Source organism: Pan troglodytes, chromosome 5, assembly GCF_028858775.2.
Source record: "Pan troglodytes isolate AG18354 chromosome 5, NHGRI_mPanTro3-v2.0_pri, whole genome shotgun sequence".
NCBI classification, from domain to species: domain Eukaryota; kingdom Metazoa; phylum Chordata; class Mammalia; order Primates; family Hominidae; genus Pan; species Pan troglodytes.
In genome coordinates, this window is record NC_072403.2 from 16,498,571 (window position 1) to 16,515,316 (window position 16,746).

The 16,746-nt window shown below is 44.3% G+C and overlaps 1 protein-coding gene across 6 annotated transcripts in view; it reads left to right on the plus strand.

The window, feature by feature from the left end:
• GCNT2 (glucosaminyl (N-acetyl) transferase 2, I-branching enzyme) overlaps positions 1 to 16,746 on the plus strand; it is a 138,432-nt gene that overhangs the window by 59,060 nt on the left and 62,626 nt on the right. Inside the window, exon 1 of one of the 6 annotated variants that reach the window (XM_009450484.4) lies at positions 6,252 to 7,170. The exons of the other annotated variants lie outside the window; for them this stretch is intronic. Coding sequence (XP_009448759.1) covers positions 6,252 to 7,170 — 919 coding nt within the window. Of the gene's footprint in view, positions 1 to 6,251; positions 7,171 to 16,746 lie in introns of those variants that run through there. 6 annotated transcript variants of the gene reach the window in all.

The window sequence follows — 16,746 nt, forward strand, 5'->3', positions numbered from 1 at the left end:
TCTGGGATTACAGGTGCCCACCACCATGCCTGGCTAATTTTTGTATTTTTAGTAGAGGTGGGGTTTCGCCATGTTAGCCAGGCTGGTCTTGAACTCCTTGCCTTGGCCTCCCAAAGTGCTGGGATTATAGGCATGAGCCACTGAGTCCAGCCTAACATTTTTTTTTTTTCTTACAATATATTAATTATAGGGAAAGTAGAGATAGGGTCATTGAGAAAAAAAAAATCGAGTAATTTTGCTCTAGTCCCTTGACTCCCAAACTTTGGTCCTAGGATGAGTGGTTTCAGCTTTATCTGGGACCAAAATGCAAATTATTATTATTATTATTGAGACAGGGTCTTGCTTTGTCACCCAGGCTAGAGTGCAGTGGCACCATCATGGCTTACCGCCGCCTTAACCTGCCAAATTAAAGTGATCTCCCCACCTCAGCCACCCAAGTAGATGGCATGCACCACTGTGCCTGGCTAACTTTTTAATTTTTTTGTAATGACAAGGTCTCACTATGTTGCTCAAGCTGGTCCCAAACTCCTGGGCTCAAGTAATCCTCTCCCTCGGCCTCCCAAAAGTGCTGGGATTGTAGGCGTGAGCCACCACACTTGTCAGAAATGTAAATTATTAAACTCACCTGGAACCTACTGAACTCTTAGGGCAGGGGCCCCGTAACCTGTATTTCTACAGCTCCTCCAGGTGATGAGATGTAAAAGTAAAGTTTGCAAACCACTAATCAGTACTACCCTTATCCTCAAGCTACAGACACACCCAATTTGGCTGATAGTTGTGGAAACCAATGTTTTGGTAATACAATTAATGAGTCAGTCACCCTCCCAGTGTTAAACAATTTCCACAAGTAAATTCAGTGGTAAGTCTCGTCTTGAGATGTTCATTGGCCGTGACCTATTTTTGGCAACTTAGTTTTCATTTTCCAAGGCCCCAAATGTCAGGATTTTCATATTTCCAGTTGTTAGATGTATGCTAATAGAAGACTGCCCCTAGCCACATGCGCCTTAACATTTGCCTATTTAAATACTTTGTATACTGTCTTTTGCAAGTATTTGCTTGGCATCATTCAGCATCCAGGAAGTGTTTCCATCATAACTTTGCTGCATCAAAATCAGGTGCAGATTACACCAGCTCACACAGAGATGGCAAGACCACCTCTGGACTTGCCGCCTGGGTCTTTAAAATTCTGCATGTTAAACTTCTTTCCCCGCCTCTGAGATGATAATTTATTTTTTATTTTTTTATTTTTATTTATTATTATTATTAATTTATTATTTTTTTTGAGATGGAGTCTCGCTCCGTCGCCCAGGCTGGAGTGCAGCGGCACGATTTCGGCTCACAGCAACCTTCGCCTCCCCAGTTCAAGCAATTCTCTGCCTCAGCCTCCTGAGTAGCTGGTACTACCGGCGCCCACCACCATGCCTGACTAACTTTTGTATTTTTAGTAGAGACAGGGTTTCACCATCTTGGCCAGGCTGGTCTTGAACTCCTGACCTCGTGATCCACCCGCCTTGGCCTCCCAAAGTGCTAGGATTACGGGCATGAGCCACTGCGCCTGGCTATTTTTTTTTATTTTTTATTTATTCATCTTTTGAGACGCAGTTTCGCTCTTGTCACCCAGGCTGGAGTGCAGTGGCGCCACCTCGGCTCACTGCAACCTCTGTCTCCCAGGTTCAAGCGATTCTCCTGCCTCAGCCTCCCAAGTAGCTGGGATTACAGGTGCCCGCCACCATGCCCAGCTAATTTTTGTATTTTTAGTAGAGATGGGGGTTCCACCATGTTGGCCAGGCTGGTCTCAAACTCCTGACCTCAGGTGATCCACCCATCTTGGCCTCCCAAAGTGCTGGGATTACAGGTGTGAGCTACTGCACCTGGCCTGAGATGAGAATTTAAAATAATGCTTTGGGTTCTGTGATCTAGACAACAATTTCTTTTGTTGCTAATTAGATGAAAGGAATAGAAAGTAAAATGATTGGGCCCCCGGAGAAGCAGGATTTTCCCCAGGGAATCCAACAAATCCAGAGAATGTCTTTGTTACGGGAGGATTGTTGTTTTAGTTAAAGATGTGCTTTGGAAATGTCTTCTTTCTTCATGTTAGTATCATGATCATTATCGTGTTAAAAAAAAAAAAAAAATTTACAAACCACCTGGCCACCCAGAGCAGAATTACAGTCAGCACTCTGTTTCCCCAGGTCCTGAATCCTTGGATTCAACCAACCTCAGCACTCTGTTTCCCCAGATCCTGAATCCTTGGATTTGACCTTGGGCGGGGAAAAAGAATGGTTGCTTCTGTACTGAATATGTACAGGCTTTTTTTTTTCTTGGCATTATTCCCTAAGGAATACAGCATAACAACTGTTTACATAGCATTTACATTGTATTCGGTATTATAAATAATTTAGAGATGATTTAAAGTACAAGAAAGGCTGTGCATAGGTTATATGCAAATACTACATCATGTTATATCAGGGACTTATGCATTTGTGGACTTTGTGTCCTCAGAGGTCCCGGAACTCATCCCTGGAACAGGGACGACTGTACTTAATAGGCTGTCCAAAATGAATTGGACTGCCAGCATTCTCTACTTTTTCATGTATTACTCTTAGGTCAGGGGAAAAAACAAATCTCTGTATTTTATAATTAAGAATGAATCCCTGAGTCATTTGACTTCTTCAATAATAGAGCAAGCCACGTAAAAATACCCTTCCAAGGAAAGCCATCAGGGAGCCTCAGAATGGGTACAATTTCACCCCATTTACCTAACCTTTTCTGCCAGTGCAGCTGAGCCTCTCAACGCGACTTTAACAAACTCTCTCTGAGCCAGTCTTCTCAGTGCCATCTTTGCTTTCATTTAACTTTACATGTCTAGTGTTGCTGCTCAAACCTGTGTCCCCTCAAGTCCTTTGCCAACTAAAGGATGGTGGTTAATTGACAATAGACAGACAAGTCCCAGAACAATTATGAGGGTGTAATGAAGTGTGCATTCGTACATGCAATTAAATAGAGGAAAGATGCAGGAGGGAATGTGTACACAATCCTCCTCCAGCTGGCACGCCCTGCCTGGAGGTGCTCCTCCACTGGAAGCCCGTTGTGTGCTCCTCTGGCAAGGAGATGAAGTCCCAGATTTTTAGTGCCTTATGCAAGGTCTTTTCCACCTCCCTCACTGGTTGACTTAGCCTGGCATGTAGCAAACTCTCTGTGTCATCTGCCTCCAACACAGTTTTCCCCAGGTCTTTTGTACCTTGGCCTTCAGATGGGAAGCCAAGAGATGCTGAGCACATGGAGGAGGGCAATCTTTTCCCCCTTTGATTATTATTTTTTAAATTCATTGAGATTCTAAGTCCTCTGTCATTTCAAAGAAAGGATACTCTCTTTCCTTTGGAGCTATGTTCTACATATCATCCTAAGTGGAAAAAATCATTAAATAGGCCGGGCGTGGTGGCTCACGCCTGTAATGCCAGTACTTTGGGAGGCCAAGGTTCGCGGATCGCTTGAGCCCAAGAGTTCAAGACCAGCTTGGCCAACATGGCGAAATCCCGTCTCTTCTAAAAATACAAAAATTAGCTGGGCGTGGTGGCACATGCCTGTAATCCCAGCTACTTGTGAGGCTGAGGCAGGAGGATTGCTTGAGCCCAGGAGGTCAAGGCTGCAGTGAGACATGATGGTGCCACTGCACTCCAGCCTGGGTGACAGAGTCAGACACTGCCTCAAAGGAAAAAAAACCAAACATACCTCAAATAATGTCTGCAAAATAAAAGACTATGAACGGAATATGGAGAAAGCCTCTAAGATGGCCCCAGGGGAGTGTTAACATGTCTAGCCTGATTAATTGGCTAGTTTGGGAATAATTCTATCCAAAGTGAGTGACAAGGCATGGCTGGCTAGTGTCAACTTTGTCCTCAGCTATAGTTAAAGGCAGGCCTGGAGGGCTGACTTGTTCAGTCTCAGTAGCAAAAAAGTGCATGGTGTCTGGATAAGCAGGTTGTACAGCCTATTAGAAAAGAAAGGTAACAAGTAACAGTCTTCCTCTAATGCAATAAGTGATTTTTTTTAAAGTTCTCCTGTCAAGATTTTTTAATACCAGAATCTGAGAGTGGAGAAAATTGGCCCAAGGATAGACAAAAGAGCTGGGAAGAAAATCGACTATATTTTTCAACACACAAACAATGCCATTTGAAGTACTGGATTGAGTACGGAAGTATTATGAACATTCCTAATTTGGTTAGTGTCTATATTTCTTAATATAGTAATGCTATTAATGTCTGTCTCCTAAGTTTGTATAAATCCAAACCCCCATGTTATTGGTCAGCTGGAAACAATAATGTAAACAGACTCTGTTGCCCAAATTAAGTTATGTGCACCGAATGCTTTGTCAAACTGTAACTATTTTAATGTTCATTCTAAGCCACAAATCTTTGCCAAACAAGATACTGAATTACTCTCTTTTGTTTAGGAGTAGAATACACAATAACCTAATATTTAAAAGTATTATTCAGAAGAAGAAAAACTTAGGATTGAATTTTTCTTTATCATAAATTTTAGATCATTCTCTTTGCTCGATTCCATAGAAGACACTAAGAATTAGACTGAACTGCTTTCTCATTGTATTGTTTTCTACTTGACCTAAAAATCCAGGGGTGGGTTATATAGAGAGTTTATTTAGGAGACTTTGGTAAGGGAGAGAAAAAAATAATGTACAAGCTGGAAACGCATGAAAAATGTAAACAATGAAAGTTAGAAGAATGGAAGCGACAGTGTGCTCAGGAAATGATGTGTCATTTGGTCGGAGTTCAGGGTGCCCCTGAATCCCAGGAGGGTAGCACTTGCTTTCCTGCCCATTGTGAAGGCAAGGAATCCGCGTGTTGTCCTATCAATTCCATTCATGGCAGGGTAGAGAGTTTTCAAATGGAAGAAAATGTGCATTAAAGGACATTCTTTCTGCATGGGGTGGGGTAGTGAACGTGTTGGGGTTGAGGCACGGAGTTGTTTAGGTCAGGTGAATAGTGAGGGGAAATGGGCAGGCAGTCAATGGTTAAGTTGGTGTTTTGCAAGCCATTTTAAGAGGATACCAAATAAAATGCATTAATCTACATTTCATTAAAAATTAGTTGGTGGGAAAGTGGAAAGTTGAAGACGAGAACTTTCCAAGTAAAACAGCTTGATACTCCTTGGCCAGAACACCACTATATTTACAAATAGGGGATAAAAACACCCACTTCCTAGGTGGTCCATAAGCTTAACTGGGCAGGCATATGACACTTCTGAGCATTTGATGCCGTTCTCTGGGGGGGTTAAAGCCTGAATGCCCACCAAATCCCCTGTCTGAGCATCATTTGTGACCAAGATTCAAATTATTTCCCATGAAGCTCTAAGGTCTCATATAACTCAGTGGATGTAGCTCACGACTTCTTCTTTTGACCCCAATATTCTAAGACAAACACCACAGCCGAAGCTGGAAGTGAGAGGAGACGGGTTCGTTTCAGAGTCAGGAGCCCGAGGCGCCCCAGCAATTTCAGACCCCCTGGGACAGGAACTCCTCCTCCAGTAAGCTCTTGTTGTGAAAAACAGTGGGGTGGGGCCAAAAAAGCATTACAATGGAGCTGGGATGGATGAGGCTTTCTTTCATTTGAGATGTCACTTGTGTCAGGTTTCCTGAAACAGCACGTTGGAAAACAGAAGCTATTTTCTATCCCGTGGGTTGCGCTGGAAGAGCTGAGAGGCCAGGCTGTGGATCCTTGCCACGAACAACAAGAGAGGGCAAGTCCAGCCGCCTGCTAGGGGACTAGCAGGAAGCGGCACGCCTGCCAGAGCTCATCACTTCAACTCTGGCTTTCACTGCGCTCATTCCCTGAATGGCAGTAACCAGGGGGCGGGGGTGGCATGGGAAATGAAAGAAAGAGATATGGGAAACTAAATCTGCCGGGGGAAAGAGAGTTACCGGAGTTTTAGCAAAACAGCTAGCAGATGCAAACGGGGAGGCAGAGGGAGGAGGGAAGGCTGGGCTTCAGCAACCTGCCACGGGGATTTAAACAAAGGAGGTTTGAGAGAGGCGGGATCTGGCTGTAATATCTGCACAGGGACAGAGACAGCAGTTGGACTCTCGGGATGAAACGGAATCGATTCCCAGCGTCTCCAACAGGGCAGGAGTGAGTGGAGTATGTTGCAAAATAAGAACTCAGAGAAACGAGTGAGTTTGGAAAAAAGACTTACAGATTTTGACGGTCTCTTGACATTTCACCCTTCTTTGAGGCATGCCTTTGTCAATGCGTTACCTCTTCATAATTTCTGTCTCCAGTGTAATTATTTTTATCGTCTTCTCTGTGTTCAATTTTGGGGGAGATCCAAGCTTCCAAAGGCTAAATATCTCAGACCCTTTGATGCTGACTCAAGTTTGCACATCTTTTATCAATGGAAAAACACGTTTCCTGTGGAAAAACAAACTAATGATCCATGAGAAGTCTTCTTGCAAGGAATACTTGACCCAGAGCCACTACATCACAGCCCCTTTATCTAAGGAAGAAGCTGACTTTCCCTTGGCATATATAATGGTCATCCATCATCACTTTGACACCTTTGCAAGGCTCTTCAGGGCTATTTACATGCCCCAAAATATCTACTGTGTTCATGTGGATGAAAAAGCAACAACTGAATTTAAAGATGCGGTAGAGCAACTATTAAGCTGCTTCCCAAACGCTTTTCTGGCTTCCAAGATGGAACCCGTTGTCTATGGAGGGATCTCCAGGCTCCAGGCTGACCTGAACTGCATCAGAGATCTTTCTGCCTTCGAGGTCTCATGGAAGTACGTTATCAACACCTGTGGGCAAGACTTCCCCCTGAAAACCAACAAGGAAATAGTTCAGTATCTGAAAGGATTTAAAGGTAAAAATATCACCCCAGGGGTGCTGCCCCCAGCTCATGCAATTGGACGGACTAAATATGTCCACCAAGAGCACCTGGGCAAAGAGCTTTCCTATGTGATAAGAACAACAGCGATGAAACCGCCTCCCCCCCATAATCTCACAATTTACTTTGGCTCTGCCTATGTGGCTCTATCAAGAGAGTTTGCCAACTTTGTTCTGCATGACCCACGGGCTGTTGATTTGCTCCAGTGGTCCAAGGACACTTTCAGTCCTGATGAGCATTTCTGGGTGACACTCAATAGGATTCCAGGTATGTACAATTCCATATTTCATGCAAAAGAAATGTGTCATATTTGAAAGGGCTTTAGAATAACCAGCCACTTTTTATTAGGAAGTAGAAGATGAAAACTGGAACATATATAGTTCTCACCCTAGTCCTTTCTAAATGCAGAAAGATGTTTTTTGTTGTTTTTGTTGTTGTTGTTGTTTTTTGAGACTGGATCTCACTCTGTGGCCCAGGCTGGAGTGCAGGGGCAACATCATGGCTCACTGAACCCTGGACCTCCTGGGCTCCAGCAATCCTCCCACTTCAGTCTCCTGAGTAGCTGGGACTACAGGTGCACACCACCATACTGGGCTAATTTTTAAAAAAAATTTTGTGCAGACAGGGTCTCGCTATGTTGCCCAGGCTGGTCTCCAACTCCACAGCTCAAGCTATCCTCCCCACCTTGGCCTCCCAAAATGCTGGGATTATAGCCATGAGCCACCATGCCTAGCCCAGAATGATGTTCTTTATGTGATAATTCACATGTTCTAGCACTACTAAGTAATACCTTTCCATGGTATCACTTGGTGGTCCATCAGGTTCTTTTTCACACATCATCTTATTACATCTTTACCACAATAGCTGTTAGTCCACACTGGTGTTCTTTCTTTCCTCTAAATTTGTCAGGCTTGCTCTTACCCCAGGATCTTTGCCTTGGCCACCCTCCTGCCTACTCCAGGCCTCCACAGGCTCCTTCCCCTTAGCCAGATCTCAGCTCTCAGGTGTCAGCAGCTCTGATACTCCCCCTCATTGGCCAGCACACCACTCTGTTTTCTTTTAAAGAGTTTATTGCCCTGTGGAATTAGGATATTTACCTATTTGCATGGGTTTGTTCTTGGTCTCCTCTGCATTTGTTCCATGAAGCCAGGGTTATTTTCTATCTCATTAACTGCTCCTCAGTGCTTAGAACAGAGAGTAAATGCTCAATAAGTATATATTAGATGAATAAATCAGTGAGTGAGTGAATGAATGGTAAAGCATGAAGCTTTACTATGGCACCAGAGCTGTCTCCCTAAGACATTGTTGAGCTGAGAAATATTTGGACTCATGCATGTACCATATTATATGTGTAGGATTTTAAAAAATACATTTTATTTCAAATAAAATAATGAGATCCTAGGAGAAACTCCTTGCTTTCTCATCCGAATTTTCCTATCTTTACTAATTTACCAGACCGATTGTTTTTTAAAGTGTATAAAACATGATGGGATTTCTTCTGAAGAAAACAGTGTGCTTTGGACTCAATGAAAAATACAAAATGGATCTCTGATGAACTAGACAGCATTATTATAGCAAGAGAAAAGTAATCATTGTTCTGGCTGTTGGGGGATTGCCAAGTTGGAAAGGCTGGTAGGTGCTCTCAGGCTGCAGGGCAGGGCCTGCTGGGCGATAAACACGCCGGCATTCTCTGGAAAATACCATGCCTGGTGTTTGAATGCCAGGGTGACTTTCCTGGTGAATGCGGCTCACTCGTATGCTGCGCACACTGTTTCCGCACCTGCCTCTGCCTGGGTTCATCCTCTCTTCACCTTTGATCTGTTGTTTCTACCATTCGCATATCATTGAGGAGCATTAGGTACTTAGGAGCTGATTTTCATATTTAAATATTTATTCCCTTTCTATTTTCATTCTTTCCTTAAAATTCATAAAAGTTGGGTCCCAGTCAAGTGGTTCCTTAAGTATTGTGCTGAGATGAGGGCATTTCATAAGTTAACAAAGTCTAAATTGTTGCTTTTTTTTTTTTTTTTTAAGAAAAACATGGGTTTTGGTTTCTATTAAATGTAAATATCTGTGGTTATTTTGCCAGAAGCCTGGTCAGTTTTATCAATGTCAAATAATATAAGAAAATCAAGGGAAAAAGAATTCCCCTTTTTTCCTTACCCCTTTCTGATCTCTTGGGAGACCAAAAGAATGATATCTGGATAGGTGTAGGAGAGAATGCTATCTAGATGGGTATAGGAGAGAACGACATCTACATAGGTAGAGGAGAGAATGCTACCTTTCCTTCTCTTTTTTAGGAGAGAGAACACCTTTTTTGCTGTAGGTTTATGCCATGGCATGCTGGCTTCTGCCTTCTCACTGCAACAGTGTGGCCCCATGTAAATCATAGAACCTCATGGGACCTCAAATCTCTCCAGCTACAAAATGGGGAACCCAGGTAGAAAGACCCCTTTCATTCCTACACATACCTTTCTTTGCAGAAGACACAATGCCTAGAACAATGTAAAGACCTCCCACGCTGCTAGTGGGAATCTATAGAGAGAAAGGCAGAAGGGCTGGTGAGCCTGGATCATGTACTGCCCATCAACTTTGGCAAGCGCATCCCATTTCCCTTGCAGGAATTAGAGGCGAGAGCTCCTCCAGAGAGCAACTGCCTGGAGAGGAAGGCCATTGCGGCCCATGTCAGTGGTCTGTCCTGTCTGATTCTGCAAGGGATGCCTTTCAGGATAACGTGCCATGTCCTGGGGCTTTGTTTCTTTCCTTTCTTAGACTCTGGGCAACATCCTGGTTCAGGGAGAAAGGATATCCTGCTTCTAGGTAGGGCCTTCACAAATTACAAGTGAATTACAGCAAACAAATCTTCAAATGCTCTAGCCCTAGTAGTGCCTCTCTCTACCTTCAAAGGCAATGGAAAATCTAATCCCACGCTCGAGTAACTCCCATGGTTTTACACTTGAGCATTCTTTGTGATTTAAGATTTGGCATGTGAATCTGGTTCTTATATAACCACACAGCCGTTAATCAATATCAGCTCTTCTATTTTCTTTTTTTTTGAGACGGAGTCTCACTCTGTAGCCCAGGCTGGAGTGCAGTGGTGCGATCTCGGCTTACTGCAACCTCTGCCTCCCGGGCTCACGTGATTCTTGTGCCTCAGCCTCCTGAGTAGCTAGGATTATAGGCCCCCACCATCACGCCCGGTTAATTTTTTTGTATTTTAGTAGAGACGGGGTTTCACCATGTTGCCCAGGGTAGTCTCGAATTCCTGAGCTCAGGTGATCCGCCCAGCTCGGCCTCCCAAAGTGCTGGGATTACAGGCATGAGCCACTGCGCCGGGCTGAGCTCTTCTATTTTCAATGTCATGTTTTAAGAGGAAAAATTCTTCTGTCCGTACAGGGTAAATATCTTTTTGCAAACGTGCAAGTGCAGGTGGTGCTGTTCATTTCTTCCCTCAAAGCGACCGCCTCCCTTTCTCCTAAATACCTTAAATTAAAATGTGTTAGCAAGACCCTGTGCAGGCATTTCAGGTTTCCCAAAACACCCCCAAGAGCAATGTGACCGAGAAAATGATTAGTACCTTAGAATTAGATGGTTTCAGAAAACAAAGTGAAAATCGGTTCGAATTGGCGAGACTGAATAGAAGGGATATTCATAGAAGTAGCAGTAAATCACAGAGCTTCACACTGCCTTTTTTTTTTCTTGGTGCCTTTCTACTGAGAGTGACTTCTCTTTTGGTTTTCAACCACTAGGCTCTCTCTACACTGTTAGAAATGGTGATACCACAGGCCAGAAAGAGGTCCTTAGGGGCCCCAGTCTCACACTCCTTTTCAGGGGAACCAGGTAAAGTGGTTGTCCTTCTCTTCTGTGTGGCTTGTGCACAGATGGGGTGTCTAGCCCCCTCCCTTCTGCTTACATTCTCAAAGGAAATTCTCCAGGACCACAGATTTCTCTGACCCACGTTACAGAGCATCAGGCTGTAACAGCCGTAACTTCTGACTTCCGGTACACCCTTATATTTTCTAACATCTCTGAGCTTTGTAATGATTGCTCTAAGTCACTTTAAGAAAAACCCATGTGCTCTAGCTCTCCCGGCTCTTCTTTCAGAATTTTCTTTTCTTTTTCTTTTTTTTTTGAGACAGAGTTTCACTCTTGCCCAGGCTAGAGTGCAATGGCACGATCTTGGCTCACCGCAACCTCCGCCTCCTGGGTTCAAGCGATTCTCCTGCCTCAGCCTCCCAAGTAGCTGGGATTACAGGCATGTGCCACCATGCCTGGCTAATTTTGTATTTTTAGTAGAGACGGGGTTTCTCCATGTTGGTCAGGCTGGTCTCGAACTCCCGACCTCAGCCGATATGCCCACCTTGGCCTCCCAGAGTGCTGGGATTACAGGTATGAACCACTGTGCCTGGCTCTTGCAGCATTTTCATCTGCCTATCTTCCCCAAGGCAGAGCACCTGAAGCCATTTAATTTTTGCTTTACGCTTTGTGAAATTGTTCAGCATCTACCCAAGTGGCCGCTGGTTGATCTTCTTCCCAGTCCATTCCCATGGCTAGAATGTCTTCTTACACTTCAGGGTGGTTTCGTCTCTAAGGAACAGAGCTACCCCACTCTTTGGCTTCAGCTCCTGTTTTTCCCTCGCTGCACTAAGTGTGCTTTTGGAGTCTTTGCTCATTCATTACTCTGACCTTTCTCATGCCATGATATTTTTCTTCCATAAGAATGTTTTCATTTATCTCGTTTCCTTTTTCTGTTTTGTATACGTTTTCCTTTTTTTTTTTTCAGGGCCCTTTTGTCAAATTCTCTCAACCTCAGAAGGGATCACATGATCCCATTTCCTCATTTTTTAATTCTAAAAATATCGTGTTTCCTACTTTGATTTATTTTGCTTTTTAAACTGTGACTTTTATTTATATGTGCACATTCTTTGGGAGGGTGTTAGGACTCTTTCGGTTGCAAGTGTCAGAAACTCAACTCAAAGGAGCTTAAACAAGCACCAGAAGTTACCGGGTCACATATCTGAGATGCCCAAGGGAGCTCCCAATCAAGCTGGATCAGCGAGTCAAACCGTGTGCTCAGGACCCTTTCTTGCTAGGTCATCTCCCTGTGGGGAGACCAACTGTCCCAGTTTGCCCAGGTCTGAGGGGCAGTCCTGGGCATGGGACCTTGATGGGTACAACCAGGTCGAGATGGTCCCCCTATCTCTCTGCATCTCTGTGCTGGCTTCCATCAGGCAAATTCTCCCCAGAAAGCCAGAAGTAGCTCCAAGTGTACTTGCTTTTCACAGTGGTTACTCCTGGGGGACAAGAAATACTTTTTCCCGAGAGTTCCAGCGGCAGCTTAAGGGAGACCTCAGATTGGCCCTGCTTGGTCCAAATTCCCATCCCTGGTTGGGCACGGTGGCTCACACCGGTAGTCCCAGCACTTTTTGAGGCCCAGGCGGGAGGATCCCTTGAGCCCAAGAGTTTGAGACCAGCCTGGGCAACAAAGCAAGACCCTGTCTCTACAAAAAATAAATTATTCACCAGGCATGGTGGTGTGCGCCTGTACTTCCAGCCACTCAGGAGACCAAGGCAGAAGGATCACTTGACAGAGTCAGACCTTCTCTGAAAAAAAAAAAAAAAAACCCACAAAAACAAATTCCTATCCATAAACAAATCACAGGGGTGAAGAATGCTCACCAATATTTCTTGGGTCCCTTTTCTACCCTGAAGCCAAGGGCTGGGGACAAGCTTTGGTGGAGGAGGCTGCTCAGGGTGACGCTGGGCAGAGCAAAGCACAGGCCCACTGCAGGACACCCCTTGTCCTACACTGGGTGGCAGGGTGGGTTAAGGGTTGTTAACAAGCAGCACTTTGGGAGACTGAGGTGGGTGGATCACCAGAAGTCAGGAGTTCGAGATCAGCCTGGCTAACATAGTGAAACCCTACCTCTACTAAATATACAGAATTAGCTGGGTGTGGTGCACGCCTGTAATCCCAGCTACTCCAGAGGCTGAGGCAGGAGAATCACTTGAACCCGGGAGGCAGAGGTTGCAGTGAATCAAGATCATGCCACTGAACTCCAGCCTGGGCAACAGAGTGAGACTCGGTCTCCAAGAAAATAAACAAACAAACAAACAAATAAGCACATCCCTCCTGTGATATTAGAGGGGCAAGATTTAGTTTTATACATATGGGTGTGTGAGTGGATACAACATTAACCATTTGTACAATTTTAACTGACCTAACCGTACCCTTTTCTCTCATAAAAACGTGTTCACTAATAATGTCACTCTATTATATTTGGACAGTACTTAATTTGCAAGGGAAATTTCTTACACATTATCTCCTTTAATTCTTATAAAACCCCATAAGAAGGGGACTGTTCCCATTTTATAGATGAGAAAGTTTAAGATGAAAATATGTGACTTAGCTGGGCGTGGTGGCTCACGCCTATAATCCCAGTAGTTTGGGAGGCTGAGGCCTGTGGATCACCTGAGGTCAAGAGTTCGAGACCACCCTGGCCAACATGGTGAAATGCCTTCTCTACTAAAAATACAAAAATTAGCGGGACCCTGTAATCCCAGCCACTCGGGAGGCTGAGGCAGGAGAATCGCTTGAACCCAGGAGGCGGAGCTTGCAGTGAGCCGAGATTGTACCACTGCGTTCCAGCCTGGGTGACAGAGTGAGACTCCATCTCAAAAAAAAAAAAATAAATAAATAAATAAATAAATAAATATATATATATACACAAATATATAAAAAAATATATAAATATAAATATATATAAAATATATAAAAATATATAAATATATAAAATATATATAAATATATATATAAATATATATAAATATAAATATATATATAAATATATATATAAATATATATATATATATGACTTGTCCAAAGACAAATATTGCATATGCTTAACAAGAAATCAAAATAAAAAGAAACATCCAAGGGAAGGAGGTAGCACATGTTATCCGCTTATTTTAAATTGAACCCAGTTTAATGAATTCTTCATTGAATGATTGCAATTACTGCGAGTGTTCTGAAGATGAAACTTAGCTAATTCTAAGTCTTATTCAGTTTGCGGAATGGTTATATAATTAGACCCACTCAAAAACTTTCTCTTTCATCCTGATATTCAGCCCATTTTCCTGGAGATTTTGGCTTTTTCATGTGAGCAGAGGTGCAGGAAAGATGAAGGCAATTAATGTTTACTGAACATGTGCCTATGGGTTTAGAGTATCTCAGTTGAATCTCCACAAGAATCCCGACCAGTGGGTACTTAAATCCACATTTTGCAAATATGAAGACGGGACCAGAGGGGCTGAGTAATGTGCCCTGTTCCAAAAGCAGGAAGCAGAGTAGAGAATGTGTGTGGCGGGGCCCCTCGAATTCTACATGCTCTGAACTAAACTCAGACCCTCCCCTTTGCAAGTCTCTGAATTTGACACCATTCTCTGTTAGCTCAGACCTGCGGGCTGGATTCTCTGTCTGTCTCCCTTAGCTCTCCCTACCCTCATCCCTGCTGATCTGGCTCTTCCTGGAGTGTAGAAGTCAAGGGCTCAGGCTCCAGAGTCAGAGAGAACCAGGTTGGACTCCTGGCTCCTCCATCACCAGCCATGTATCCCCCGACATCTGTCAACCTTGGTCTTAGCATTGCAATATGGCACAGATGGCAGAAGCCTGGACCCTGCAGCCAGACGGCCTGAATGTGAATCCTGGCTCTGTCACTTAGAAGTTGCGTGACCTCGGACAAAGTACTTGACTTTTGTGTCTCAGTGACTTCATCTGTAAAATGGGACAATAATAATAGATATCAAATATGTAAGGTCTAAATGAGTTAGTTATTGTTATTGTATTTTCATCTATAAGATGGATATTCATTTAATAAATATTTATGGAGCAACCAGACACTTTGCTGGGTACTGAGAAATAGTAGTGAATGAGACACATAAAGCCCCTACCTCATGGAGGATACATTTTAGAAGGAAGAGACAGCCAATAAATAGAGAGAGAGAAGCCAGATCATTAGAGTTGATGAGAAATGCTATGAGGGAAATACACAGGGAGCAACCTACTGTAGATGAAATGGGACAGGAAGGCTTCTTGGCAATGGTAGCACATGAACTGCCTCCCAAAATGAGAGTGAGCCAGCCACGCACTTGTGAAAGAGGTCCCAGGCAGAGGGAATAGGGATCGCAAAGGTCGTGGGTGAGCCTGGTGTCTGCAGAGCCAGAAAAGCAGCCCGTGTGGCCATAGCCGAGCGAACGAGGATGAGAGCTGGACTGAGCATGAGGCAGGCAGTGCATGAACCACACAGGCCCTTGCAGGAGGCCAGAGAAAAACAGATCTGACAGTGCCCTGCTTGTGGGCAAGTGCTGGGCACAGAATAAACACTCAGCAAAATGGATCTTGCCACAGGCCTGTTTTCTGTGGAGTCATAATTAGGGAAAAGGAGTCAAGCTGGTGGGACCAAGGGAAAGCAGAGGGAAAGCAGATAAGCTTCAAGTCCGCCTTTCTTCATGGTCCAGGACACAACCTCCTGAGCCAATAATTCACGATTTTCCCACGACCGGCTATCACCAGACACCTGCAGATTAGCTCCCCGCAACCTTGGCATTGTCAGTACTGCACAAAGCTCTCTTCAGCATGAACACTACCCTATAAAATCTCCAGCAAGGCTTTGTTTCTTTGCAGTCAGCTTCTGCTGGCCTGCCCGTTGCCTTTTCGCAATGTGTCTTCCTACTTTCTTGAAGAAATCTACCTTTCTCTACCTACAACAGTCTTGGTAAATTCTTCTTGGTAAATTCTTTTCCCCCCACACCACCAGCCAAGATAGTATCGCTCCCCCGTGACACGTTCCACTTCTGGCGCCGTCGTCTACCCTTCTTCTTTCTCTTAAAGTTGTATAATTTCTTCCTAACTAGTTTCCCTGTCCCGTGCTTTAATCCATCCTCCACAGTGACAGGATGGCCTTTGTAACGTGCACCCATGATCATGCGATCACATCCCTCTCCTCCTTAGAAGCTGTGTATGGATTCCCTTCCCCTACGGTGTATGGATAGCATCCCGGCACCTTCACCAAACACAGAGAGCTCCTCGAGATCTGGCCCCCTTGGCCTTTCCAGTGACTTCTCTAGCTGCGCCCTTCCCCAGATAACTTGCGGATCCCTGTTCTGCCACTCCCAGCCTTCCTGCCCTGACGCACGCAGTCCCTCTCCCGGGAGGCTCCCGGATGCTCTTCCTCCCTATCCTGCATCTGATTGATGTGTGCCTTTTTTTTTTTTTTTTAATTCAGCTTAGAGTCACACTCTGTAAAATTCTTTTCCTGATTCTCACTCCTCTGGACTCCTGTACAACGTTGTACTATTATTGGTCTTTTTATTTTTATCTTTAAAAAAATTTTTAGGAGACAAGGCCTGGCTCTGTGGCCCAGGCTGGAGTGCAGTGATACCATCATGGCTCACTGAAGCCTTGACCTCCTAGGCTCAGGCAGTTCTCCTACCTCTGCCTCCCGAGTAGTTGGGACTTTAGGTGCCACCATGCCCAGCTAATTTTTAAAATCTTTATAGAAATAGAATTTCACTGTGTTGCCTAAGCTGATCTTGAACTCCTGGCCTCAAGTGATCCTCCTGCCTTGGCCTCCCAAAGCATTGGGATTATAGGCATGAGCCACTGCGCCCAACCATATCAGTTTTGCAGTGCTGTGTTGTATATTCCTAGTGACCTTTTAGAATAGGCTTCAAGGGCAGCAGCTGCACAGGCCTATTTCTGTTTACACCTAGCATACCTCGGGCACATGAGCAGTACTCAAGATGATGGAGTCCCAACTTATATTTGTTTAACCTACACAGACT